This window comes from Armigeres subalbatus, chromosome 3 (assembly GCF_024139115.2).
Source record: "Armigeres subalbatus isolate Guangzhou_Male chromosome 3, GZ_Asu_2, whole genome shotgun sequence".
NCBI lineage: Eukaryota > Metazoa > Arthropoda > Insecta > Diptera > Culicidae > Armigeres > Armigeres subalbatus.
The window spans coordinates 126,040,539-126,067,398 of record NC_085141.1 but is presented as its reverse complement, the minus strand read 5'-3'; the positions used below and the strand labels follow the sequence as shown (position 1 = coordinate 126,067,398).

General features: G+C 41.0%; 1 protein-coding gene across 1 annotated transcript; it reads left to right on the top strand.

Annotated features, from left to right (window-relative positions):
• Nucleotides 1-421: 421 nt before the first annotated feature.
• On the top strand, nucleotides 422-25,319 carry LOC134220864 (fatty acid hydroxylase domain-containing protein 2-like). Its single transcript, XM_062700023.1, has 3 exons — nucleotides 422-668; nucleotides 24,182-24,821; nucleotides 24,915-25,319. The coding sequence occupies exons 1-3, from the start codon at nucleotides 569-571 to the stop codon at nucleotides 25,057-25,059; spliced, it is 885 nt and encodes a 294-aa protein (XP_062556007.1). The 5' UTR covers nucleotides 422-568; the 3' UTR covers nucleotides 25,060-25,319.
• The last annotated feature ends 1,541 nt before the right edge of the window (nucleotides 25,320-26,860 follow it).

Below are 26,860 nucleotides of genomic sequence, written 5' to 3'. Positions count from 1 at the left end.
CAGTCCCTGGAATTTGTTATTAGAAAATAAGTTAAACTATGACTTAATGATCGTCTACATCCTTGTGTATAACGATCAATTCCACACAAAAAATCTTCTCGACCTTACGTATCTATAGCGGATGAAATAAACTTTACAATTTGTATCAAACTAAAGATGAAGACTGCTGCTTTGGCTAACTTGGTTTAGCGATTGAAAATGCGCGCTTCAACAGCCGTTGTTGACGTCGCGGCGCGGCGCCGTTCATGTCGCTGCCTCGGTCCATAATTGTTGGAATGAACTGAAATTCACCCATCCAACGCGCGTTAGCAAACAGCATGGCATGGCAACGCAGTTCTTTCCAAAGGTGATAGTATCCATTCTTTCGGACCCAACGTATATTTTCAGTTGCTTTCGGACAACCGGTGACTCGTAACGCATTTTCGAATAAACTCGGGTGAAATTTGGAAATTACAGAACAAAGCGGTGACAGTGAGCATTAGTGATTTATTAGTGATTTATCTGATATTTAGTGCTGCATAGCTACTTGAATCCTTGTGGTTGGCAAGCTGGAGAAGTGTACTCGAAAATGTTCGAATCCATTGCAAACGTGACAGTGGAACAGAACGATGTTGGCTATTTAAGTCCGTTTCTGCAGGACCGATGGAATGCATTTCTTGATGTTATTGGTAAGTATTTTAAATAGTGAGATCTACGTGTTAACGTTAAGTGTTACGTGTTAGTGTTAAGTACTAACGCTTTCGAACGAAAAAAAATAGTATGCTATACGATACGCTCGATTCTATTTCTCCACAGCCTAAGGAAGATTTTTGAAAGATTACTCATTTAAAATGCGGATTTTTAATTTTATTCAAATACGAGACGCTCGTGTAAAACAGTTATGGAAGTTTTGAGAATAAAATACAGTGAATATTATCCACAGAAGATCAGAAGATTTTAGAAGCAATACAAATCAAATTGTACTTAACCCTCTATTTTTTGTTTTTGCTCAAATATACTATTTTGCTTTCTGAAATCGACTTAAACGCGTTTTAAATTCGAGATTTCATCAATTTAACATTTTGAATTATTAGAAATTAGTTTTTCTCAGTTGTGGGAGTTGCATTTTGAACTGAAAGAGTAGGTACTAAAGGGCAGCCTGTTCGTTCTTGAAAACAGAGCTTGATCATAGCAATCTCAGATTATCGTTCAAAATTTCCATTTAGCTCTTGAACCAACACTTGAATTTTGCATTCAGTTTTACAATTCGAACGTGTTCGAAATTATGCTGAAGTAAATTAATCTACGAAGAGTAAGAATTTCAGTGTGATCGTCCGGCGACTATATTAAAATGTATTTATCAAAACATTGTTTCAGGAGATGTGTCTCGAATTGCATCCAATTTTTTTTGGCTATTTGCACGTCAATATTGAGTCAAATTATTTACATGCGCTTGGATTCAGTTTTTTTAATTTAATAAATATCAAATATGAACAATGAATCCATGAACAATTGGGAAAAGCAAATATTGTAGATTTTGGGGAAGATATATTTAGGCAGTTCCGCTACCGCATCCTGGATCTATATTACTAAGCAGCGATCCAATCAAATAACGTAAATTTTTTTCTAGTAATGGAATTGATTGGAATATTTTGACAAAGAAGTATAATCATTCGATTTCTGGTACATCTTTGGTTAACGTCTTGAATATTTTTTTTAAGCTTTTTCAATGAAACTTCATTTACCACATATCAATCATTTTATTATCAATTAAATTATCCAGTAGGGTTGTACAAAAAAAACACTATGTTCGAAAAGTTATGGTGCTCAAGCCAAGATTATTGCATCTGGATCAAAGTTCCGACAGAAAAATTTTAAAAAAAAAGCTCACATAAAATCGTTTCGTATACGTAAAATATTTTTTTCTCATGCTTTATTAAATATTATTTAAAAAGTACTTTTTATAACGGAAGAAACAAATTGAAAAAAATAATGTAACGTTACTAAGATATAAAAGTTAAGGTAAGCCTTATAAACCACGAAATTTGCTATTCTATCGAGATTATACAATTGTCTAATAGTTATTTAAACAATTTTGACGTTTTTGACATCAAATAAATCCGTCCGTTCAATCCGTGGCTAAAGCATTTAATATATTCTACTTGTAACACGTAGTTTTGAAAACTATCAGTTTAAATTATGCCATATTTGTGATAATGTATATACATAAAAATGAATTTCCGTCTGTCTGAAACTTATAGACTCCAAAAATACTGAACTGATCGGCGTGAAAATTTGGATGCAGAGGTTTTTGGGGCCGAGGAAGGTTCTTAAGATGGTTCGAGACCCCTCCCCCCTTCGGAAAGAGGGGCTTCCATACAAATGAAACATCAATTTCTTCATAACTCGAGAATTAATCAGAGAATAAATCAATTTAAGGTGAAACGAAGTTCGTCGGGTCTGCTAGTAAATCATAAAAACCTTCTTACATATACCGTTTTGACTCATATTACGAACACTCAAGCACATTTTTCACTTCAGAGGTCTTAATGCCATATGACATAAGCTATATTAATTGTTTAATTGTTCCCACCGGGCGCGTAGGGAAAGATTACAACATTTATATAAGTGCTTGATAACCATATTTCATTGATTGTAACTATCATTACTAAATGATTTTATTCTGCCAAACTCTGTCTAAAATGCCGAACAAGCAAAGTAAAAGTTGTCTCCGAACACTTTGATTCAAATTCCGAACACCACATTAAATGCACTAAAATGCATAATTTTATCTTTATGATCTGTACGCCTGAGTTTATGTATGCAATAATAACGAAATGTTTCAGATAAATCTCCATGTAACGAGTGTTCGGAATATGAGTCTGTTCGGGATTTGAGTCAAAACGGCATTCAACCAATCATTGCGATCTTAACAGAGTAAAGAAGACTAATAGTTTTCAAAGTTACTAGTTATATGGAGTTACGCAAAGAGGATCTTCTTACACTTATTCTGAATGATGCTCTTATTATTCTGTTTCCAACTTTCACTTTTCACCGAGATTCTTGATGGGAGGCTTCCGAGCATCTTGAAGAGAGGTTTCCGAGCGTTGAATAGATGCACATGAGCCTCTTCAAAATAGGCTTTCAAGTCTCTTGAAGGAAGAATACCGAGCCTCTTGATATTAGCCTGCTGAGCATCATAAAAGCAAGTTTCCGTTCCCCTTGAATAGAGGCTTTCGAGCCTCTTGAAAGGAGGCTTCCGAGCCTCTTGAATGGAGGTACGAGTCTCTTGAAAGGAGGCTTCGAGATGCTTGGATGGAAGCTTCCGAGAAGTGTAGAAGGATGCTTTCAATTCTCCCGAAACGAAGCAACTGAGATTTTAGAAAAAAAAAAGTCTCGATGCCTCTCAAATGGAAGCTTCCGTCCCTCCAGACTCTTTTAGTTAGGTTTAAGTGCAAAAACATGTTGTTAACAAATTATGCAATATTTTGTTTCGATAAGATAGATTCCACGAAAGTTTTTTAAAATTTGCTTATTCAACGTTTTGTCCTGTTCATGTTTTATCGCACAGCTTTGATTTACTAATCGCCATGCGGAGTATGTTGAAAACATAGTTTTGAAATAAAAAAACTACACAATTATCAAAAGTTTATCAATAAGTTTTGATTGGAATTGTAATACAGCCGCCATTACGCATTATTGTCCGAGGTACCCCCTGGGACCAACGAAGGTACCCCCAGGGGTACATGTACCCCAGGTTGAGAACCGCTGACTTAGAACAAAGCTGACATATTCCATTCCACTAGACAACTGGGAATGGTTGAAAGCATAATTCTACACTCCAAAACTCCATGGCACTCAACTTAGCTTGCTTGTGAGACTGCACTGCCATAATCAGTTTGGGCAGGTTGAATATTATTTTCATGAATTATGTTAGCCAATCTCACTTAAGAATTCAATGCATTCATTTTACATAAAACTTCAGCGGTACTCATTCATTTTCATTTATTTAGTCTACATCTAAACAGATAACACTGAATCAACAATTTGACGCCACAATACACGGTTCGATGACGCATCTCTCCATCCTCGAATACGCCCCACGCTCGCCAAATCGTTTTGCACCTGGTCTGCCCATCTCGCTCGCTGCGCTCCACGCCGTCTCGTACCTGCCGGATCGGAAGCGAACACCATCTTTGCAGGGTTGCTGTCCGGCATTCTTGCAACATGTCTTGCCCATCGTACCCTTCTGACTTTAGCTACCTTCTGGATACTGGGTTCGCCGTAGAGTTGGGCGAGCTCGTGGTTCATTCTTCGCCGCCACACATCGTCTTCTTGCACACCGCCAAAGATGGTCCTAAGCACCCGTCTCTCGAATACTTGCAAGTCCTCCTCGAGCATTGTCCATGTTTCATGTCCGTAGAGGACAACCGGTCTTATTAGCGTCTTGTACATGACACATTTGGTGCGGTGGCGAATCTTTTTTGACCGCAGTTTCTTCTGGAACCCGTAGTAGGCCCGACTTCCACAGATGATGCGCCTTCGTATTCCACGACTAACATTGTTATCAGCCGTTAGCAAGGATCCGAGGTAGACGAATTCCTCGACCACCTCGAAGGTATCCCCGTCTATCGTAACACTGCTTCCCAGGCGGGCCCTGTCGCGGTCGGTTCCGCCCACAAGCATGTACTTTGTTTTTGATGCATTCACCACCAGTCCTCATTGTTTTTGTCGCTTCTCGTTTCAGGCGGGTGTATAGTTCTGCCACCTTTGCAAATGTTCGGTCAGTACAGTAAAAATCTGGTTCGTTGTCGAGCGGCCGTCAACGAAGCCGGCTTGATAACTTCCCACGAACTCATTTACTAATGGTGATAGACGACGAAAGATGACCTGGTATATCACTTCGTAGGCGGTATTAAGGATGGTGATCGCTCGACAGCTCTCACACTCCAGCTTGTCGCCTTTCTTGTAGATGGTGCATATAACCCCTTCCTTCCACTCCTCCGGTAGCTGTTCAGTTTCCCAGATTCTTCTTCTTCTTCTTCTTATTGGAATTACATCCCCACACTGGGACAAAGCCGCCTCGCAGCTTAGTGTTCATTAAGTACTTCCACAGTTATTAACTGCGAGGTTTCTAAGCCAGGTTACCATTTTTTGCATTCGTATATCATGAGGCTAGCACGATGATACTTTTATGCCCAGGGAAGTCGAGACAATTTCCAATCCGAAAATTGCCTAGACCGGCACCGGGAATCGAACCCAGCCACCCACAGCATGGTCTTGCTTTGTAGCCGCGCGTCTTACCGCACGGCTAAGGAGGGCCCCAGATTCTGACTATCAAATTGTACCAGCCAGCTTTTCCGGGCCCATTTTGATGAGCTCAGCTCCGATACCATCCTTACCAGCTGCTTTATTGGTCTTTAGCTGTTGAATGGCATCCTTAACTTCCCTCAAGGTGGGGGCTGGTTGGCTTTCATCGTTCGCTAAACTGACGTAGTCATCTGCTCCGCTGCCTTGACTTTCACTGCCTGTACTCTCAGCGCCATTCAAATGTTCCTCGTAGTGCTGCTTCCACCTTTCGATCACCACACGTTCGTCCGTCAAGATGCTCCCATCTTTATCCCGGCATTTCGGCTCGCGGCACGAAGCCTTTGCGGGATGCGTTGAGCTTCTAATAGAACTTGCGTGTTTCTTGAGAACGGCACAGCTGTTCCATCTCCTTGCACTCCGCTTCTTCCAGGTGGCGTTTCTTCTCCTGAAAAAGGCGGGTCTGCTGTCTCCGCTTCCGTCTATAACGTTCCACGTTCGGCCGGGTACCTTGCTGCAGCGCGACCGCCTTCTCCTCCAGAATCTGTCTGCACTCTTCGTCGAACCAATCGTTCGGTCGACTTCGTCCCATATACCCGACGTTGTTCTCCGCTGCGTCGTTAATGGCTGCTTTGACTGTATTCCAGCAGTCCTCAAGAGGGGCCCCTTCAAGAGTGACCTCTTCCGGCATCAGGTTGCTTCAGTCGCTCTAGGTCGTACCGCGGCGGTCGTCGGTACCGAACATTGTTGATGACTGATAGTTTTGGGCGCAGTTTTACCATCACCAGATAGTGGTCAGAGTCGATGTTAGCGAAACTATATGTCCTGACGTCGATAATGTCGGAGAAGTGCCGTCCATCAATCAGAACGTGGTCGATTTGTGATTCTGTCTGCAGTGGTGATCTCCAGGTGTACCAATACGGGAAGCTGTGTTGGAAGTTGGTGCTGCGAATGGCCATATTCTTGGAGGCGGCGAAATCAATTAGTCGTAGGCCGTTTTCGTTCGTCAGCCGGTGTGCGCTGAACTTCCCAATAGTCGGTTTAAACTCCTCCTCTTGGCCGACCTGAGCGTTCAAATCTCCTATGATGATTTTGACGTCGTGGCTTGGGCAGCTGTCGTACTCACGTTCCAGCTGCGCGTAGAATGCGTCCTTATCATCATCAATGCTTCCGGAGTGTGGGCTATGGACGTTGATTATGCTGAAGTTGAAGAACCTCAACCTCAACCATCACTATGAAAGCTGTTCCCAGCTCGTGTGTGTTGTCGCAGCTCTGGTAGATGGTATGATTACCTCTAAACGTTCGCACCATTGATCCCTTCCAACAAACCTCCTGCAGCGCTACGATGCCGAGTCCACGGTCCTTGAGCAAATCGGCGAGTATGCGTGTGCTCCCGATGAAGTTGAGAGATTTGCAGTTCCACGAACCGAGTTTCCAATCGCTAGTTCCTTTTCGTCGCAGTGGTCTTCGCCGATGTTTCCGGTCCGTACTCTCTTGTGAATTGTTCGTTGCCTATGTTTTTTTAATGGCTGGCTTGCAGGGCCTGACACCAAACCCCCTAAATTTCCGGAGGACCATTTCCTTATTCCCGGTGGACCATGGTGCACAGTTTCACTTAGAGGCCCCCGCTGGCACTCGGACGATCATCAGCCGCTCCTAACATGGAGAACAGACGCTGTTGTGAGCCGATCCCGACATGGAGAACAGACGCTCAGTAAGATTTGCACCTCCGGAGAGGAGCAAACCCCCCCCCCCCCTTCCCTGTCAGCATATGACCGTAGTTCCCACCGGGGTTGGTTACCCGATCTTCCCTAAGGTTGCTCGTATCCCGGCCAGCACCACGGGGAGGTAGGAATAGGAGTTGCTGGGTAAGAGGCTAAGGACCGCGAGATGGGGTATAGACCTTCCTTCAGGTACGCGAAGTACCAATGGTACGCTTTACCCAGCATTTGCCGTGCCGTGCCGTTTTCAATCTCACTGAGCATACATATTCATTTCATCGCAAAACAAAGAAATACAACACCAATCTCGTCACTTCTTTTTGTTAACACGCGTGCTCACCTATGAAAAAAAATCACAAAAATAAGAAACAAACCAAATTCCTTTTCATTGCTTTGTTTTTGATGGGATGGAAATAGGAGCTATGAGATATAGGGCCGAACCGTTCCCCTACTTTATAATATTTTACACAGCAGCGGGAAAATGTCTTATACCCAATGGTATATAAACGAGAGCGCAGCATTTTATATAGCCTGCATCTTTTGTTACTGAAGTGCTACTGGTCGCAAAAACGTTTTTAGATTATAAAAATATTTAATCAGAACTTCGATACATATAATGCAAGAACGATCCAATAAATTATTCGAATCAAATGAGAACTTGAATTCGTACCGTTTCGAAGTTATCGAAAAATTCTATATTTCGTTTCGTGTTTCCATAAAAAAGAGAGTTATCGCGTACCCTTAGTTTAACATAATTTTATTTTTTCTTCTATACTGATTTTTTCTTAGGTACGGCAAACACTATTATTAGTTTTCCCGGTTCCTGATAAAGAACACACTATAAATGCAATTATTGATTCAAACCTAGATTCAAACGAGCTTGCTTGATTGACTGCTCGTAGTTGCTACTCCATTAAGACCAGATCAGCTGTTCTTGCACAGGGAACCAACAGATGTTTGCTTGGGACTAGCACACATCTTCAATGTACAAGTACTGGTGATCTCATTTGTTAGGTCATACTGGCGCCTGCCACGTCAGAACGCAAGTCAATGTAGGGAAGGGGGAGGAAATGATGATGCAATCACTCGCCCACTGCAAGCCGAATATACCTCTGCACTTGCCACGAATTAATGCGGAATTTATTGGAATTTCTGGGTTAGGTTGGAGAGGCAGAGGTCCGTCTTGGTTAACGAGCTGCCAATGTGATAGATAGGAGAAGGTAACTCATGGAATTTTTAATTGGATGTAGGAAACGAGCTCTATATAGTTCATTTCTAATTCTAGCAGATTACTGTTAGAATACTCAAGTTGAAGGTATAGGAATAGTAATGGAAACGGTATGGAAGTCCATTTTCAGTTCTAGCGATTGCTAGAACATGAGAAATAAGTAGGAGAATGGAACGGACCTTGGGATTGAACCCACGACCTCCTGCGTATGAGGCAGAAGCAGTAGCCATATGACTACCAAGTCCGCTTCAAAACAAGAGAGATCACGCACTGAACTGATTAATTTTATTACCGGCCGCGCAATGCAGAACACAATAATTCGTCCGACCACGCGATCGTTCTGCTGTCCGAAACATGAGAGATCACGCACTGAACTCTGATTCAACCCTAGATTCAAACGATACGAAAAATTAAAATAAATACGGGATGTCCAGATATAAAGCTTGGAAGGAATTTTGTGACAACAATGATAATGATGTTTTTTTCACCAATGGCAAATGCCTCCTAAGATTTTTTTAATTTTAGATATAACATTGATTTCATATTGGAAAATTAAAAACTAACTAGCCCTATTTTCTAGTTCACTACAATTCGTTATCGAACATTTTTCATGCAATCAACAGTTTCCTAGATATTTTCCCAACTATTTTGTATAAAAACGCTTACAATTATTTCAAAACTTACTCCAAAATCGAAAATGTTTTCGATCAGTGGAAAATGGTTAGTGTCCTGCTTCGAAATCATGTGCAAAATTGCATTACAATCAATTGGCGTAAACTCCGTCATAATATGTACATTTTTGACATGCCACAAACTAATCATAAACTTCTTTTTGGAAAAAGATGATCAGAACAGAAATAAGGCTATTCAAATGCGTATAATGCGTGGTCGTGCGTAAAGTCAGCTTTGCTCAACGATTCAAATCACAAGTGACAAAGCAAAACAATCCTGAGTGTAACAAAAGAATGGGAACTAATCGATTTTAGCAACATGACACAGTGATTTCCCATTTTAGCAACACCCAACTCGACAAAAAAACTGTACAACTTCCTCTCAAACACTTTAAAAATGACAGAAATGGGGCATTCCTTATATTAAATTTGCATGGTAGGTGTATCTTTGTAGGCATATCTTTGCAGGTCAAGAGATATCTACTCTGTGAGGTACTCATAGAATTCCAAATGAGCATAGGAGGGAATAGTCATCAATAAAGCACTCTATGACTGTAATCTTCAAAATCAAGCCCAGAAGCTTGCGCCTTTATTCTAACGTGTCACTGTCCGTAGCTTTTATCTTCATCAAAAAAGGAGGAGAAAATTGACATTTATTGTGTGTCCTAAACACAAAAACTTCTTCAATTATTGCAAAGTGAAAAAAATATATGAAATCTAAACATTTGCTCAAAATGTTGATTGTTGAAGTACAGTGAACGAGTGTTATGATCATCATTTCCATTGCCACAATGTTACCTACATGCCCCTACATGTTCGGCAATCCAATTTCATTTGCTGCGTGCAATTGAGACTAGCAACTTCAATGAAGTGGAGGTGTGGTTCTACTTGAAGTGTTTTCAAAATTGTACAGCATCTTGAAATAGTGACCGCAAATATCATATCCGGTTCGGACATCATTCATAGGCTTTCTGAAGTTATCTATTTTTGTTTGAGCTTGTTGAAACAGAATATCATCATTACACCGCCAAACAGGGCCTCCAGAGCAAAAATAAAAAACGGTTATAATTTTTATGAGGCGCTACGCATTTAATGCTTCCAAAGGCATGCACACATTCCTTTTCTTTCTTTAAATGTTCAACTATATCACTACAAAGTTTATTTACCATGTATCATGGAGTAATAGTGAAGTAATAAATAAAAGTAATCTCCCTTCCACTAGGTGATTAGTTGCACATCAACAACAACACCAAAATTCCAAGTATAGGAATAATTTCCCAGATATGGAAAATCTTGAAATTTCATGAATGTCGGTATTATTTGTCACGAAATGGATTCTCCCTTGAATACACTGAGCCCAGAAAATCTTCCCCACCTGTAAAGATTCTAGAATCAATTGCCGCCTCCAGATTGGCAATCCAACGTTTTTGTACGCAAGGTCGTAAGTCGTGAGCGCTCGGAATTTAAATAGAGCATCTAATATGTACTTACCCTATTAGAACGATTTTAGTCGATTTTATTGTATCAGGACTGGAACTAATAATTGTACACATGTCACATACAGTGGTCTACAACATGTGTGCTACTCGGGTATGATCCACATCTAGATTTATGCAACCGCAAGAGAAACCCGCATTGTTCCAAATAGGTAGCCTTCGTCTTATATCGTGCGTGTTCATAGTTATGAAAAGATTACGTCAAATTTCGCTATTAAGCTATTATTGCACTGACATCACAATGATCATCTTTGGGTTTTCATATTTTCGTAGATTTGGTCTGTTACTGCCTTGACCATGAACATGAACTGCGCTCACGGTTTGCGGCACGTGTCACGATAATCAATTATCACTTGGAGGCATGGTACAAAGAGATAAAAGCACAAATATTATTTCATATGACTTCATTTTTGCATTTTATCAGTATGCGATGTTGTCATAGGAAATACAATTTGTTTTCATCATTTGCAAGTCAAAACATTCTATCGTATGTTGCGCAATTCAGCAAGATTCTCTCAACTTGTAAATTTTTATCAAGTACGCTGTACAATTTTGTATTTGATGGAGGTGTGAAAAAATGATTTAAAACAGCTAAAGAGGGAAGTAAATAACCAATTTCTATACTTGCTATATTACGAATATTTAGACTATTGCAAATCTCGATTGTCTCCCGTTCGGCATAATGTAGTTTGGCATAAAATCTTTGGTCGATTGGCATGATTGAGCGGGTTGAAACGAATGAAATGTAACCTAGGTACATTTCAAATGTGCAAACATCTGCTTGCAAGATGATTTTGTATTGCAATACAGAGGACTTTAGATAATTGCAATTGTCGGGACGGGGCGGAGCTAGTTCGCCAAAATAGCTTAGTGGATGCGTGTAATTTTGAATTGGTATCTGGTAACTTAGAATCGAGTATTACCAACTTTTTTAGTTTACGTCGTAGAGTTTCGGTATCTTCGGAAAGTTGTAGAACGTGTATTCCAAATATCACCCATCCTATAATCAACGAAAAGCGAGAGAAGTGAAATTAAGAAAGGGAACGCCTTCGTGAACGCTCACTCAGAGAACAATCTCACTAAGCATCATACATCGACCTCATACAACCGAAAGAACATCAACGTTAGCGACGAATACCGTGGGTGTAGCTAAATTTGCAAATCAGTTGACAATTGCACGTTGCTCGACGAAGAATTAGTCCACGAGTTACAGCTGAACGGTGAAATAAGATCCCTTTTTCTACATTGGACCGGTGGAAGACACTGCTAAGAAATGATGTCGAAGATCATCGAGCTAGAGATAGCTGGCGTACAAAACGGGTCCAAAAGATTCGCCATCAGTGGTGTACCAAACCGTGAACGAACTTCTACTTCCACATCAAACGATGGATGTTGCGGAGCTTTCGTCACTACACTCTCATCTAAAGAAACTTCCGATTGACTCATACCATGCTGTTCGACCTCGGATATTAATCGGATTGAAGAACCAGCATCTAAGTATCGCTCTAAAGTGCCGCGAAGGCAAGCCGAATGATGCCGTTGCTATCAAAACTCGGCTAGGCTGGACGGTGTGTGGTGGTGGTACAACAGAATCTGCAACCAGTCCGGTGCACTCTGTCTACCATATTGCTTCTTGTGAGATCAGAAGACGATCTACACCAAACTATCAAAGAGTATTTTGCACTGAACAGCTTGGGGATTACGAAGCCACAGGAAATAAGTCTGTCTGTTGACGATCACAAACCAAGCTCATAGGACAACGATACGAAATCGGTTCACTCTGGCACCACCACTAAATCCGTCTACCGGATAGCCGAGCGATGGCTCTTCGGCGCTTTCACTGTCTCGAGAAACGCATGGAGAAAGACGAAACACTCGCAAACACACTGAGGGAGAAAATATCCGAATACCTGAACAAAGGTTACATACGAAAGCTATCCGAGGACTAGCTGCGTCAACCATTTCATCGCATCTGGTACCTTCCCGTGCTCCCAGTAGTAACAAACTCAAACAAGCCGGAGAAGATGAGAATAGTTTGGGACGCGGCTGCTGAAGCCTTCGGAACGTCACTCAACTACGCCTTACTGAAAAGGCCTAAAAAATTCCCTATCCCTGTTTGCTGTGTTGATTCGCTTTCGAGAGCACCCCCTAACTCTGACAGATGACATACGGGAGATGTTTCACCAAGTTCTCATCCGGAATGAAGAACAACAGTGCCAACGCATTTATTGGAGAGACGATAACGACCAGATAGTAGCATACGCGATGTGCGTGATGACCTTCGGTAATTGCTGCTCTCCTAGTTGTGCTCAGTATGTTATGAGGTTGAACGCCGCTCGTTTTGTTCAAGACTACCCAACAGTGGTGGAGGTGATAGAGAAGAGACATTACGTAGACGATATGTTAATTAGCATGAAAACTGAAGAAGAAGCCATCAAACTTGCTAGGGACGTAAAGTTCGTGCATTCGGAGGGCGGGTTTGAAATCCGGGTTCATTAATTCTCAGCGTGTCTTGGAAGCCCTGCATGGAAGTACCGACAAGATAAAATGCCTAAGCTTTTCACCCTAGATGAGAATAGAAAAGGTACTTGGAATTAGAGGTGTGCGAAGCGCCACGCCACCGCAGCCGACAGTTTTTGGCACGCCGCCGCCGCCGACATTTTTGCATCGGCGCGCCGCTGTTTAATTTTTTTTACGCCGCTATTGTATTATTTTCCACGCCGATTCGAATTTGAAGAAATCCAGTGGAAACATTTTCAGTGGAAATTCCGAAGATTCAGTTGGTCATTTTGGATATTTTCAAGACATTAACGGGAGATTCTTTTGAATTTCACCTCAAAAATTTGATGAACTTCCCCAGGAACAGGTCGACTGGTGGAAAATGCCGTTTAGCCGAAATGGATGTTTGACAGAATGGGCCATTTGGTCGAAAATGACATTTCCATGTCAAAAATCCAACGGGTCATACGGCCAAATGTCAATGACTGTACGGGTAATATGGTCAAAAATGGCCACTCGTTTGGCTAAATGGCCTATTTGTCTATTGACCATTGAACCAAATTCCGTAGCTTCTCTACTTTTAAGTCGATACTGGCCTTTATAGAGGCATTCCACGGGGGCATGTCAGTCGATCCTGAGCGACCATTTCGAAAATATTTGAAACTCTGCACAGTTTTTCAATTTCATCTAAATCGTCATTTTTCGATATCAAATCTTCATATTGAGTCACGACTAACTTTTTAAAAGGGTGTATGTGAAAATGGTTCAAAAATATTTAAAAAGCTGCACAGCAAAAACGGAATGTTCGATTGTTATGATTTTTTCAGCAAAGTTAGACAACTAAATGGTGATTCTTAAGAAAATGTGCACAGTAAAAAAAAAAAAATTTTGCCTTTAAAAATATCATTTTTGTCACAAAAACTCAAATATCTCAAAACCCTATCTTTTTTCGAACGTAATTTTTAGGAAAACGGTCCATTATATTAGCTATCTACCATAAAAATTTGGTGATGGTAAACTAATAAACAAAAAGTTATGACATTTCAAACATTTCACAATTTTCACATTTAGTAAAAATTGTTTTTCTGTGTAAGTTATTTCGAGAATTGCAGTTTGATGCAGATTTTATTGTTAAGGGACGTGATTTAAACAAGTTGTTTTCATGATATTTTGATTTAATTATTCATAGCATCTATAAGAAACTTAGACAAGCTCCAGTGTTGTGATCAAAAGTATTGATAGTGTCATAATTTTCATTGCACGTGACTGGCGAAAATTATTTTAATAGTGTTGAAACCTGTTGATAATAACGTTGATAGAAACATATCAGAAATGTTATTTTCAAGACAAAAGCTGCAAAATCAAAGATTTATATACACGTGTACGTCTATAGTTTACCTGCAAAAATATACCTCTTAGAGAATAGACTTTATGATCGGGAGGAAACGGGTATCTTCAACAACAACAAATGCATGATAGGTACATACCATGACAATGCTCACGAAAAAGCAAAAAATTACTACTACTAATTTTGTTGAAGATCTTATAGTAATTTTTTCTTCAGTCAAGCAAATGACACCAAACTAGTCAGTAAAAACTTAAAAGTGATTTTGTTTATTGAAATATTACGAACAACATGAGTAGCCGCTTTCTCAACTGTTGTAGGCCGTTTGATGGAAAAAAGTGTTCAAAAGAGTTACGAAATCTCACCGAAAGCACCATAGATAAACTGAAAGCGACTGGTTATGCTCCAATGTCCACATTGAATACAAATTTACGCATTTGCACGTCCTGCCGTCTAAACGTTGACAAAATCTGTATATCATCGGTTGAGCAGAGCGCAGGAAGTTCGAAAACGACAGCAACTGAGGAATTGCCAGATGTATCGACAACAACTGAGGAATTACCAGAAGTATTAAGTGCTGAGAGCCTTGCCACCGTACCATCAGCGAAATCTGTTTCAACAAATCAATCGGAAGATGAGTGTATCCAAAAGGTCAACATCGAACGCTTTAACGAGGGCATAGCTGGGATAAAAGTGACTCCGATTGAATGGAGTAAGATGGACTACGTTTATTACCCGGAGAAAAAATACCGTGAAATAAACGAAGCTGTACGAAGAAACCTCTTCAAATTAGGACCTGATGATGTGGAAAATACAGACTACGATGAGGTAATTATGAATATGAAGGAAAGGTTCTCGAATGCAGCCACGACAAGGAAAGAAAAATTATTGATTTTGTCGATGCTGCCAAGTTCGTGGTCTATTCAGGATGCCATTGATGAGTTCAAAACCAATAGAAATACAGTAAAAGAGGCAAAACAATTGAAGAATAACTGTCCTTCAACCAAAAATACTAGGTCTAGTACTGCATTAACAGATGAGACAAAAGAAATAGTAGTTCAATATTTTGAAGATGATGAAGTAAGTCGAGCTATGCCTGGTCAAAAAGATTATGTATCAGTAAAAAAAGATGGAAAGCGTCAAGCAATCCAAAAACGATTAATGATGACGACTTTGAAAGAAGCGTACACACGCTTCAAGGAAATTCACGATAATATTAAAATAGGTTTCCTCATTTGCAAGCCTTCGGCCAAGGCAATGTAAGCTTCTTTCCAATTCAGGAACACATAATGTGTGTGTGTGCACAACCCATGAGAATATTAATCTTATTTTACATAGTTTGAAAAGAATCAATTTAACAAAGGATATTAAAATGTTAACTGGTAGTCTTTTGTGTGAAAATACAACATCAAATTGCTATCTACGATCTTGTTCGGATTGTCCAGATTCTTCATCATTGGAAAATACTTTATTCGCTGAGTTTGAAGAAAATATATTGATCAGTTATCATTTGAGCAATGGGTGACCACGGATAGGTGTGACATAGAAACTATTGTAAAACCTGTAGATGAGTTTGTGTCATATTTTTGCTTGAAATTAGAAAGTTTAATCCCTCACGATTTCATTAAAACAGAACAATCCAGCTTTTTAAAAAATACGAAAATACATTACAAAATGGTGAATTTTTAGTCATTTGTGATTTTTCTGAAAATTACAGCTTTGTATTGCAAGATGAAGTGCAGTCCCATCACTGGAACGTACAACAAGCTACAATTCATCCATTCGTTATTTATTTTAATGGAAGTACGCAAATTGTACACTTAAGTTTTATTATAATTTCCGAAGATTTAAGACACGATTCAGTATCCGTAAACTTGTTCATTGAAAAAATGATTAACTTTTACGCGTTGATAAGCATAAAGAAGTCAAAAGATATATTTCATGTCTGATGGAGCAGCGTCGCAGTACAAAAATCGTAAGAATTTTTCGAGCCTATGTCAATTTAAATCAATGTACGGAATTGATGCAGAATGGCATTTTTTGCTACATCACATGGCAAAGGTCCTTGTGATGCTATTGGAGGAACAATAAAGCGCATGGCCACAAGAGCAAGTTTAGCCAAAGAACGTGAGCATCCAATTAAAACTGCGAAAGAACTTTTATATTGGGCAAATCGTAGAAAAGAAAAAGATTTAACCAAATTATCATTTTGTTTTTACTACTGAAGAGTACGAAATAAAGGCTTCAGAGCTCAGCGAGCAATTTAATAACGCGAAAACGATCCAAGGAACCCAAAAATTTCACTGTTTCATTCCATTGTCGGAAAATAAAATTAAAGCAAAACTATACTCAAACTGTGCTGATAATAATTCAAAAGTGTTCGATATTTTAAAAAATTTGAATAAAAATAAATAAAAATAAGTATTAATAAACTGTTTTCATGATATCATAACCCATACCAAAATTCAAACCCAAAACTCTTAGAGTTTCTATAACAACATTGTGTAACTGCCACATTTAATTTAATACTTAGGATAATATTAATTCATTTTTATTTATTTATACATATAATATTTATACATATAATATACATAATATCGATGAATACATAAATATGGAATATCATACAAACAACTTGTTTAACTCACGCAAGGCCCTTAACAATAAAATCAGCATCAAACTGCGATTCTTGAAAAAAAATACACGGAAATTTTTTGTTTACTATATGTGAAAATTGTGAAATGTTTGAAATGTCATAACTTTTTGTTTATTAGTTTACCATCACCAAATTTTTATGGTAGATAGCTAATATAATGGACCGTTTTCCCTAAAAAATTACGTTCGAAAAAGATAGGGTTTTGAGATATTTGAGTTTTGTGACAAAAATGATATTTCTAAAGGCAAAAAAAATTTTTTTTTTACTGTGCACATTTTCTTAAGAATCACCATTTAGTTGTCTAACTTTGCTGAAAAAATCATAACAATCGAACATTCCGTTTTTGCTGTGCAGCTTTTTAAATATTTTTGAACCATTTTCACATACACCCTTTTGAAAAGTTAGTCGTGACTCAATATGAAGATTTGATATCGAAAAATGACGATTTAGATGAAATTGAAAAACTGTGCAAAGTTTCAACTCAATAGAAAATCATGAATTAAAAATTTTCTTAAATTTTGATGCTGTTGCTTGGAATCGCTCTATATCAAAATACATCTTGCCAAGTACTAGCAAAACTAAACGTTTAACGGAAACTGTTATCAGGTCAAAACTGGTTTGACCGAAAATGTGGATTGGCCGAAAGCGACGTACAGCAAAAAGGAACATTTGAACGGACTTGTAAAAAATTGTTTGCCCTAACAGGTCATTTGCCGTCAAAATGCCGTTCGATCGAAAAAGTCGTTTGACCGAATAGATCATCTGATTAAAAATGTCTTTCGGTAAGAATTGTCATTTGACAGAAAGAGCCTTCTTCTTCTTCTTATTGGCATTACACACACTGGGACAGAGCCGCCTCACAGCTTAGTGTTCATTAAGCACTTCCACAGTTATTAACTGCGAGGTTTCTAAGCCAAGTTACCATTTTTGCATTCGTATATCATGAGGCTAACACGATGATACTTTTATGCCCAGGGAAGTCGAGACAATTTCAAATCCGAAAATTGTCTAGACCGGCATCGGGAATCGAACCCTGCCACCCTCAGCATGGTCTTGCTTGGTAGCCGCGCGTCTTACCGCACGGCTAAGGAGGGCCCGAAAGGGCAGGAGGGCAGAAAGAGCCATTTGGTCCAAAATTTCCTTTCTGCAACCTTATTAGAAAAGTGTCGTTCGGCTGAATTGATGACGTTTAGCCGAATAGGTCATCTGACAGAAAATGCCGTTTAGCCGAAAAGGCTGTTTTGCAGAAAAGACATTTCCAGGCCAAATGACCATTTCGGTCAAATGATCTATTCGGTTAATGAATTTTTTCGGCCAAATTACCGTTCGGCTGAAAGGCAATTTCGGCTGTATGTCGCTTTCGGTCAAACTACACTTTGGTCAAACCATCTTCGACCTGATAACAGTTTGGTTCAATTCGGCTTAATGGGATTTTTTTTCGTTCAACGGTCGTTTGACAATAAAGGCCTTTTTGCCGTAAATGTCATTAGGCCAAACGGATGTATATTTTTGACTAAATTACCCGTTCAGTTGTTGACATTTGGCCGTATGACCTGTTGGCCCAAAAGATATTTTCGGCCTAATGGCCAATTTTGTCAAACGACCATTTCGACCTAACGGCATTTTCGGGCTGATGACCTGTTTGGCCAAAGATCATTTCGGCCAAACGACCTGTTAGGATAAACGACTTTTTCGGCCAAATTACCAGTTCGGCCGTATGTCGCTTTCGGAAAATGGAATGGAAAGATTCTCGAAAGTTCAAAGCAGTTCACCTGGAAAATCCGAAAATAATTTCCAAATTTAGGAAACTTATAGAATTGTATAGTTAATTAGATTTTTCATGCGAAATTCAAAAAAAAATCTTCCCTTCAAAAAATTCTTGAAAATATTCCGAAAAAAATGCAAAAAAAATCTTCAAGAAACTTATTAAAAAGTCGCCACGGCGCCGCCGTCGCCAGCTGAAATGGCTTTCGGAAACGCCGCCCCGCCGACCAAAATTCTGGCAAACGCCGCCGCCGACAAATCTAGACCAAAATTTGAAAAGGGCGTAACAGCCAAAATTTATTCCGTCTGATTCCTCGTCTACATATAAAGCTATACATGTAAACAAAGAATCAGAAGGAATAAATTTTGACTGTTACGCCCTTTTCAAATGTTGGTCTAGAAATATCGGACCGGCGCACACCTATAGCTGGGAGAACCATCCATCGTTCACACCGTGAAAATCGGAAGACTGCGGTGGGTCGGGCGCGTAGCCAGAATGTCGGACAGTAATCCGGTGAAAATGGGTCTCGACAACGATCCGACGGGAACAAGAAGACGAGGTACACAGAGGGCAAGGTGGATCGATCAGGTGGAGGACGATTTGCGGACCCTACGCAGACTGCGTGGTTGGCGACGTGCAGCAATGGACCAAGCTGGATGGAGAAGTATTTTATGCACTCCTCAGGCCACTCCGCCTTTAGTCTGATAATAAATAAAAAAATGTTCTTCTGTTAAATTTTTAATAATAAAGATAAAAAGACTCATCTGCTACACAATGTGATTGCTAGTTTCATTTTTATGACTTAAGTATGTTCTAACATTGGCATTTTCTAGAAAACATACGGCTAGACGAATACTTTTCGGAATCACTGCATGTTTATAAAAAAAAATCTTGATGAGAAAAAATTAACATGTTTATGGAATTTTCAATTCATGCCCGAAATATTTATATTTAGAACTGTTTTCACTCCATTCTCTGTATTAGAATTTTATATTCCACGTATACTTTTTCCTTATTCTTTCTTTGACTGCCGTTTGGAAGTATTTGGAAGGGGAGAAAACGTCTTGAAAACACACAATGGCCTGTTCAGATTACAAGCTTTAGAATGTCATCATATGGCATCTAGTTACTCTTTATCATATAAAAAATGGCATAATATGAATAGGCTATGTGCGATGTCAATTTCTTAGCTGATAATCGTTGCAAAACACCAAAAACCGATCTGTCCAACATAACATGCGAATGCGATCCATCACCGACCCTCATAGTCATGTAACCAAGAAAGAATGGAAAAAATATCAAGCCGTTTGCATTCACTGAAATAACAAATATAGGCACCCAAAGGTCACGTGACTGAAGCATTAGAAAAGGTACGAAGCACATTTTGTTTGTGATTGCCCTCTAGTGGAATCATACGCACTGGTGTAATTAATAACTCATACACTGCAATAGAGGAGTCATACACCAAAAGTCTATCCAACTCTATTTGTCCGTGAACGAAGCTTTCAATAAGTCTATTGTAAACTAAAACGGGTTATTTCTTCATTTTCTTGTAGAAATTTAGCCTACCCGCATATGTAATCAATGACAAAATATGTTCTTCAAGCGAAATTCATTTTCGCTCAGCATTACACAAATTTGAGGATTTTCGTGGCCAACTGCGTACTGGTAATGTAATAGAACTTATTCAATGATAACTAATATCATATAAGTATAATATGCAGAGTCTAACCAAGTCCAAAAGTGAAACTATAATGCTGAAAGGCCCATGAAGAACTTCATCTACCTACTTGATTGTTTTTATGCATCGAAAAATCAGCTGCAGCCTCCACAGCTCAATGCAGATCAACATTATGAGTTCGATGGCAGCAACATAGTTTTATATAATGGCGTAATAAGAGAATCGGAAAAACTAATAATAATTACGTTAAGTAGTATATAATAGCTTCGCTGGCCTTACATTGAGTTGATGCGTTAAAGTTTACTTTTCTGTCCCATTATGTTTTCAGTTCACACATGGACTCACGGTGCTTTGCACGAATTGGAATTATTTTCTCAAGACATAAACCATGTTTATTCAACTAATTGTGATGATGCATTTCTCGTTTATTATGGAAAGTAATTGAAAAGCACATACGATTGAATTAGATTTCTAATGTTGACCGGTTATTATCGTACATAAAATGGCGAAGTACTGAAACAGGTTAAACAAATTATTCAGTGAAACAGATTTCTTGATCCCCATTTCTTCATTTCTCATAAGACGAGTCAGTACTATCCTATTCAATATTCCATCACTTGATTTTAGCTAACCAGATACGTATTTGACCTGAACAGTAAGGCCGTCTTCAGAGTATCGTACATGACTGGCATGCTAACTCGTCTTATGACAAGTGAAGACATTCCACTAACAAGCTCTATTTGCTAACCACATTTCTTTACATAGATATTTATTATTTAATAACCCAAGTATCCCAAAATAAACTATTTTTTCATGCGATGTGAAAATGGGATTTCAGGGGAATAGTAAGATACTTCCAATATGAAACTGGGACCAATATGGGTGCTAGTATACGCAATTGAGACTCATGTGGGCGGAGGCAGTGCGAATCCGTACATGCGGGAGCGCAAAATGTTGGCTTTGGGGAGTTGATAGTAACCAACAGTACGCAATTGAGACCCATGAGGGCGGAGGCAGTGCGAATCCGTACATGCGGGAGCGCAAAATGTTGGCTTTGGGGAGTTGATAGTAACCAACAGTACGCAATTGAGACCCATGAGGGCGGAGGCAGTGCGAATCCGTACCTGCAGGAGCATTTTAAGAGACTGTAAAGGTGATCGGCCGTACGGCACACTATTGGACCATGTCCAAGGGCTTGACGACCCCTCCCCAGCCGTCTGTGAGTCAGGGGGTTCTGCCTAGGAGGTGGTGGGGTTAACAGGGGGCGCTGTTAATTCCCTCCCAAAAACCACATATCCGCAAGCAATCCTTATCAAGCGACCGTGTGCCGCTTAAAGCATACAAGCCCCTAACCCCGAATCCCAAGGTGTCAGGCGACCCGTGCCGAAGGGATGAATGGCCTGGGGTGTGAAACAATTAGCCAGGTCGTTAACGGAGCCTGTGGAGGTTCCACAGAGTGAGGGCTGCTTCGGCGGCAAGCGGGTGGCAGTGGGTGGTACCCACACACCCCCAAGTGGTGCACATGTGGTGCAAGCGAATGGTAGTTGGGGTATTACTCGTAATACCCCACAGAATGAGGACCGAGTGTATGGGTGAGCACACAAGTAAGTCTCGCATGGTACGCATGGTCGGTAGTGTTAGAATGACTGAAGTCTGGTGAGGCCTGGCAGGAGTGTCAGGGGCAGATACCTCTGCGGCACCTCAGAAGTAGGGGACACGAAAGTCTCGCTGCGTCTGGCAGGAGTGTCGGGGGGTTGATGCTTCTGCGGCACCTCAGAAATCGGAGACGTGTAAGGTAAGTGGTGCGACCCCGTTCCAGGATGGGGAGACCACCACATTGGCTGAGGACTACCTGGGCTTCGAAATGTCAATGGGTGGGTGCTGCCAGCAAAGTACCTAACGGGGACCTATTGGCAGGATCAAAGCCTGGGTAGGTGAGTGTTAGGCACGCTTGACGTGCCGGGTGTTCCACGCCCAAACGATGCACAGGAGGTGCACAGAGTGGATAAAATGGGAGATGGGGTATTACAACCCCACTGAGTGAGTGACTGAATGTCAAAGAGAGTGGTGCACAAGTGGTGCAAGTAATAGGGACTGAATGTATGGGCGAGCACACAAGTAAGCCTCGCATAGTACGTGTGGTCAGAGTGACTGCTTAGGCAGTAGCGTGATCTGGCTGCCAGTGACGGATTGAGTGAAGCCTCGCTATGCCTGGCAGGTGTGTAGGGAGCAGCTACCTCTGCGGCACCTTACAATTAGAGGACATTAAAGTCTTGCTATGCCTGGCAGGAGTGTCGAAGGGTTGATGCCTCTGCGGCACCTCAGAATTAGGGGATACGAAAGGGTCTGTCTCGTAGCTGAGGTAGGAGCGGCATAGGGGCCACCAACCTAGGGTCCCCTTCGGCTTGGTATACAAGTGGTGCCAACCTATTGCAGGACCCCAGGTGATCACCCCATACTGAATGAGGACTGTCTGTGTTGTGAGATGGCAGCACGGGGTACCCCCTGCAGGGTACCTATAAATTGGTTCCTTGCAGTCATTCAAGCGGCATAGGCAGGTGAGTGTTGGGGCACATGTGGTGCCAGTGTGTCTTGTGCAAATGTGTTGCATGGGGAGTGTCGAAGAGTCGAGGCGCATACGTGCACTTGTGTACGTCATGGAGGGCGCAATGCCCAATAGTCATCCCAGTATTGCTTAGTTGCGGGCCAAGGGAATGACTGTAGAGGAAGGAGTTGGTTTTAGTGGGTCGGGAGTGGTGGTCCCATCCCACACTACCTGGGTTCGCCTCCCCAGGTGTCTGGTTGCAGATTTCCATTACCCTCGTTAAAAAAAAAAAACACATACACGCTCACATCCACACATATAGCCTAGACAGACAAATATAAATTTTAGGATTTGTGCAAAGCTTCTTAGTTGTCGACCAAGTGTGACTAAGTAGGACGGGAGGGCTGTATAACCCAAGTATCCCAAAATAAACTATTTTTTCATGCGATGTGAAAATGGGATTTCAGGGGAACAGTAAGATACTTCCAATATGAAACTGGGACCAATATGGGTGCTAGTATACGCAATTGAGACCCATGTGGGCGGAGGCAGTGCGAATCCGTACATGCGGGAGCGCAAAATGTTGACTTTGGGGAGTTGATGCGGGAGCGCAAAATGTTGGCTTTGGGGAGTTGATAGTAACCAACAGTACGCAATTGAGACCCATGAGGGCGGAGGCAGTGCGAATCCGTACATGCGGGAGCGCAAAATATTGGCTTTGGGGAGTTGATAGTAACCAACAGTACGCAATTGAGACCCATGAGGGCGGAGGCAGTGCGAATCCGTTCATGAGGGAGCGCAAAATGTTGGCTTTGGGGAGTTGATAGTAACCAACAGTACGCAATTGAGACCCATGAGGGCGGAGGCAGTGCGAATCCGTACATGAGGGAGTGCAAAATGTTGGCTTTGGGGAGTTGATAGTAACCAACAGTACGCAATTGAGACCCATGAGGGCGGAGGCAGTGCGAATCCGTACCTGCAGGAGCATTTTAAGAGACTGTAAAGGTGATCGGCCGTACGGCACACTATTTTTTGTACACACATACACGCTCACATCCACACATATAGCATAGACAGACAAATATAAATTTTTGGATTTGTGCAAAGCTTCTTAGTTGTCGACCAAGTGTGACTAAGTAGGACGGGAGGGCTGTATTTAAGATTGTGATTCGTAATATCAAATTTTGATGTTATAAAATACCTAATTTCTGCAGAGATATGTGTCAGTCCTTATATAAAGTATTTATGAATATGAATATGAAAGCTGTCTCCTTTCTAACACTAACAGGCGATGATCCCGATTTTCTCTATGTTTGGTTCCTGACGGTATGGGCTTACGGGTTGTTCTGGATTATTGGCGGTATGTTTGCGTTTATGGACCTCACGAATAAACCGGCTTGCATGCGCAAATACAAAATACAGCCCGGGTCAAACGAGCCCCTGGAGTGGAGCAAATTGAAGCCCGTAATCAAAACGGCCATCATTAACCAGCTGGTGTATGGAGTTCCCACATCCTACCTAACATACCATGGACGGATATGGATCACACCCGGCCACCTGCCTAACATGCGGGAGCTACCGTCGCTGGATATTTTTATCCGCGATATGCTGATCTGCATCCTCATGTGGGAAGTCGCCTTCTATTACACACACCGATTGCTGCATGCCAACTTTTGGTACAAGCACATCCACAAGAAGCACCACGAATGGCCGGCACCGGTGGCATGGTGTGCGATCTATGCTCATCCTTTTGAGTTCATCATCAGCGATCTGTTGCCGGTGTACGCAGGACCCGCTCTAATGACAAGTCACCCGGCAACTGTGGCCGTTTGGCTTGTGTTTGTCATGGTGGACACCCTGGTGGACCACTCCGGATACCATTTGCCATTCCTTGGAAGCTCCGAGCAGCATGACTATCACCATTTGAAGTAAGTTGCTGTATCATTTATCACATCGACATTTTATGACATAGTGAGCTTCGAAAATTGCCGTTTGAAATAATTCCAAAATTCTAATTTTAGATTCAACCAATGTTATGGAAACTACGGCTGGTGGGATACCCTGCACGGTACGAACGAAGAATTCCGCAAGAAGAAGCAATACCTTCGGAACAAGAGAATATTCTCTCTGAAATCAGCTCGGGAGCTGATTCCAGAAGACGACTAGACAGGCTCGGCTATGCTCATCAAAATTACATACCTAATTATTATTCACATTAAAAACAGTTATCGTGTTTAAGCGATAGTTAACTGAAGATTAATCATCATACGTTTCATGAACATATCGGTTTTAGGTGGTAATAGCTTTAGGTAGCAATAACAGTAGATTACGCTTAATGACATGTTATTCGTAGATGAAATAACTATTTTTTAGTCGTTTTAGGAACAATATTTGTTATGCATGACTTGTTATAAAATAATATTTAACTCGATTTGTTTACTTTTACAGTAAACTACCTATATCAATTGTTTCAATCCGAACGTTTAGCGCCCTAAACCTCATTCTCTTTTTTCATTTTGCTAAGCCCTCACTGAAACTTAACCTTAATCCGGTATCCTATTCAGAATCCTGACGGGATTCTGTTCACAATCCTGAAGGCGATTCTATTTGGAACCCTAGTGAGATTCTATTTAAAATTCTGGCGGTATTCTATTTGTATTCCTGGCGGGATTCTATTAGGCATCCTGGCGGGGTTCTATTTGGAATCCTGTCGAGATTCTGTTCAGAATCCTATCTGGTTCAGAATCTTTCCGAAACTTCGTTGAGAATCATTTGGTTTAATATTCAGCATCCTGTGGGAATCCTTCCCTTAGCGTCCTCGTATCACTTACCGAAGTGAGTCCAGATTACAAGTCCTCCTTTTCTTACTTTTTTTAAAACTTTATTAATGTGTTTTTTTCCTTCTTCTAACTGAATATACTATACTGATTTTGATACAACTGAGAAAGAACAGAGGTACACTCGAACTGGCAGGATTCTATCTGGAATCCTGGCGGCAGTGGCGTAGCCAGAACATTGGTCTGGGGGGGTTTCTGAATATTTTTTAATTTCGAGAAGGTTCGAAAAAAAAATTTCTTCTAAAAATTTTGTCTATGGGGGGAGTTTTATGTCCAAAACCACCCCCGCTACGCCACTGGCTGGCGGGATACTGTGCACATGCCTAGCGGGATTCTATCTTAAATCATTATTATTATTATTTATTCAGACTAAGGCCGAAGTGGCCTGTGCGTCTTCTCCATTCGGCACGGTCCATGGCTACACGTCGCCAACCACGCAGTCTACGGAGGGTCCGCAAGTCATCTTCCACCTGATCGATCAACCTTGCCCGCTGTGCACCTCGCCTTCTTGTGCCCGTCGCATCGTTGTCGAGAATCATTTTCACCGGGTTATTGTCCGACATTCTGGCTACGTGCCCGGCCCATCGCAGTCGTCCGATTTTCATGGTGTGAACTATGGATGGTTTTCCCAGCTGCTGATGCAACTCGTGGTTCATTCGCCTCCTCCACGTACCGTCCGCCATCTGCACCCCACCATAGATGGTACGCAACACTTTCCTTTCGAAAACTCCCAGTGCGCGTTGGTCCTCTACGAGCATCGTCCAGGTCTCGTGTTCGTAGAGAACTACCGGGCTAATAAGCGTTTTGTAGATAGTCAGTTTGTTACGACGGCCAATCGGAGATCGGAGCGTCTTGCGGAGTCCAAAGTACGTACGATTTCCAGCCACTATGCGTCTCCGAATTTCTCTGCTGCTATCATTTTCGACAGACACCAATGAGCCCAAGTACACAAATTCTTCTACCATCTCGATTTCGTCACCACCGATGCAAACTCGCGGTGGGTGGCTCCATTGTCTTCTCTTGAACCTCTTCCTATCATGTACGTTGTCTTCGACGTGTTGATGACTAGTCCGATCCGCTTAGCTTCCCTCTTCAGTCTGATGTAGGCTTCCTCCATCTTCTCAAAATTA

Coding starts and splice junctions, on each gene's coding strand:
- LOC134220864 (XM_062700023.1), top strand. CDS start 569: ATGTTCGAATCCATTGCAAACGTGACAGTGGAACAGAACGATGTTGGC. Junction 669..24,181: donor TGCATTTCTTGATGTTATTG/GTAAGTATTTTA, acceptor TAACACTAACAG/GCGATGATCCCGATTTTCTC. Junction 24,822..24,914: donor CATGACTATCACCATTTGAA/GTAAGTTGCTGT, acceptor TTCTAATTTTAG/ATTCAACCAATGTTATGGAA.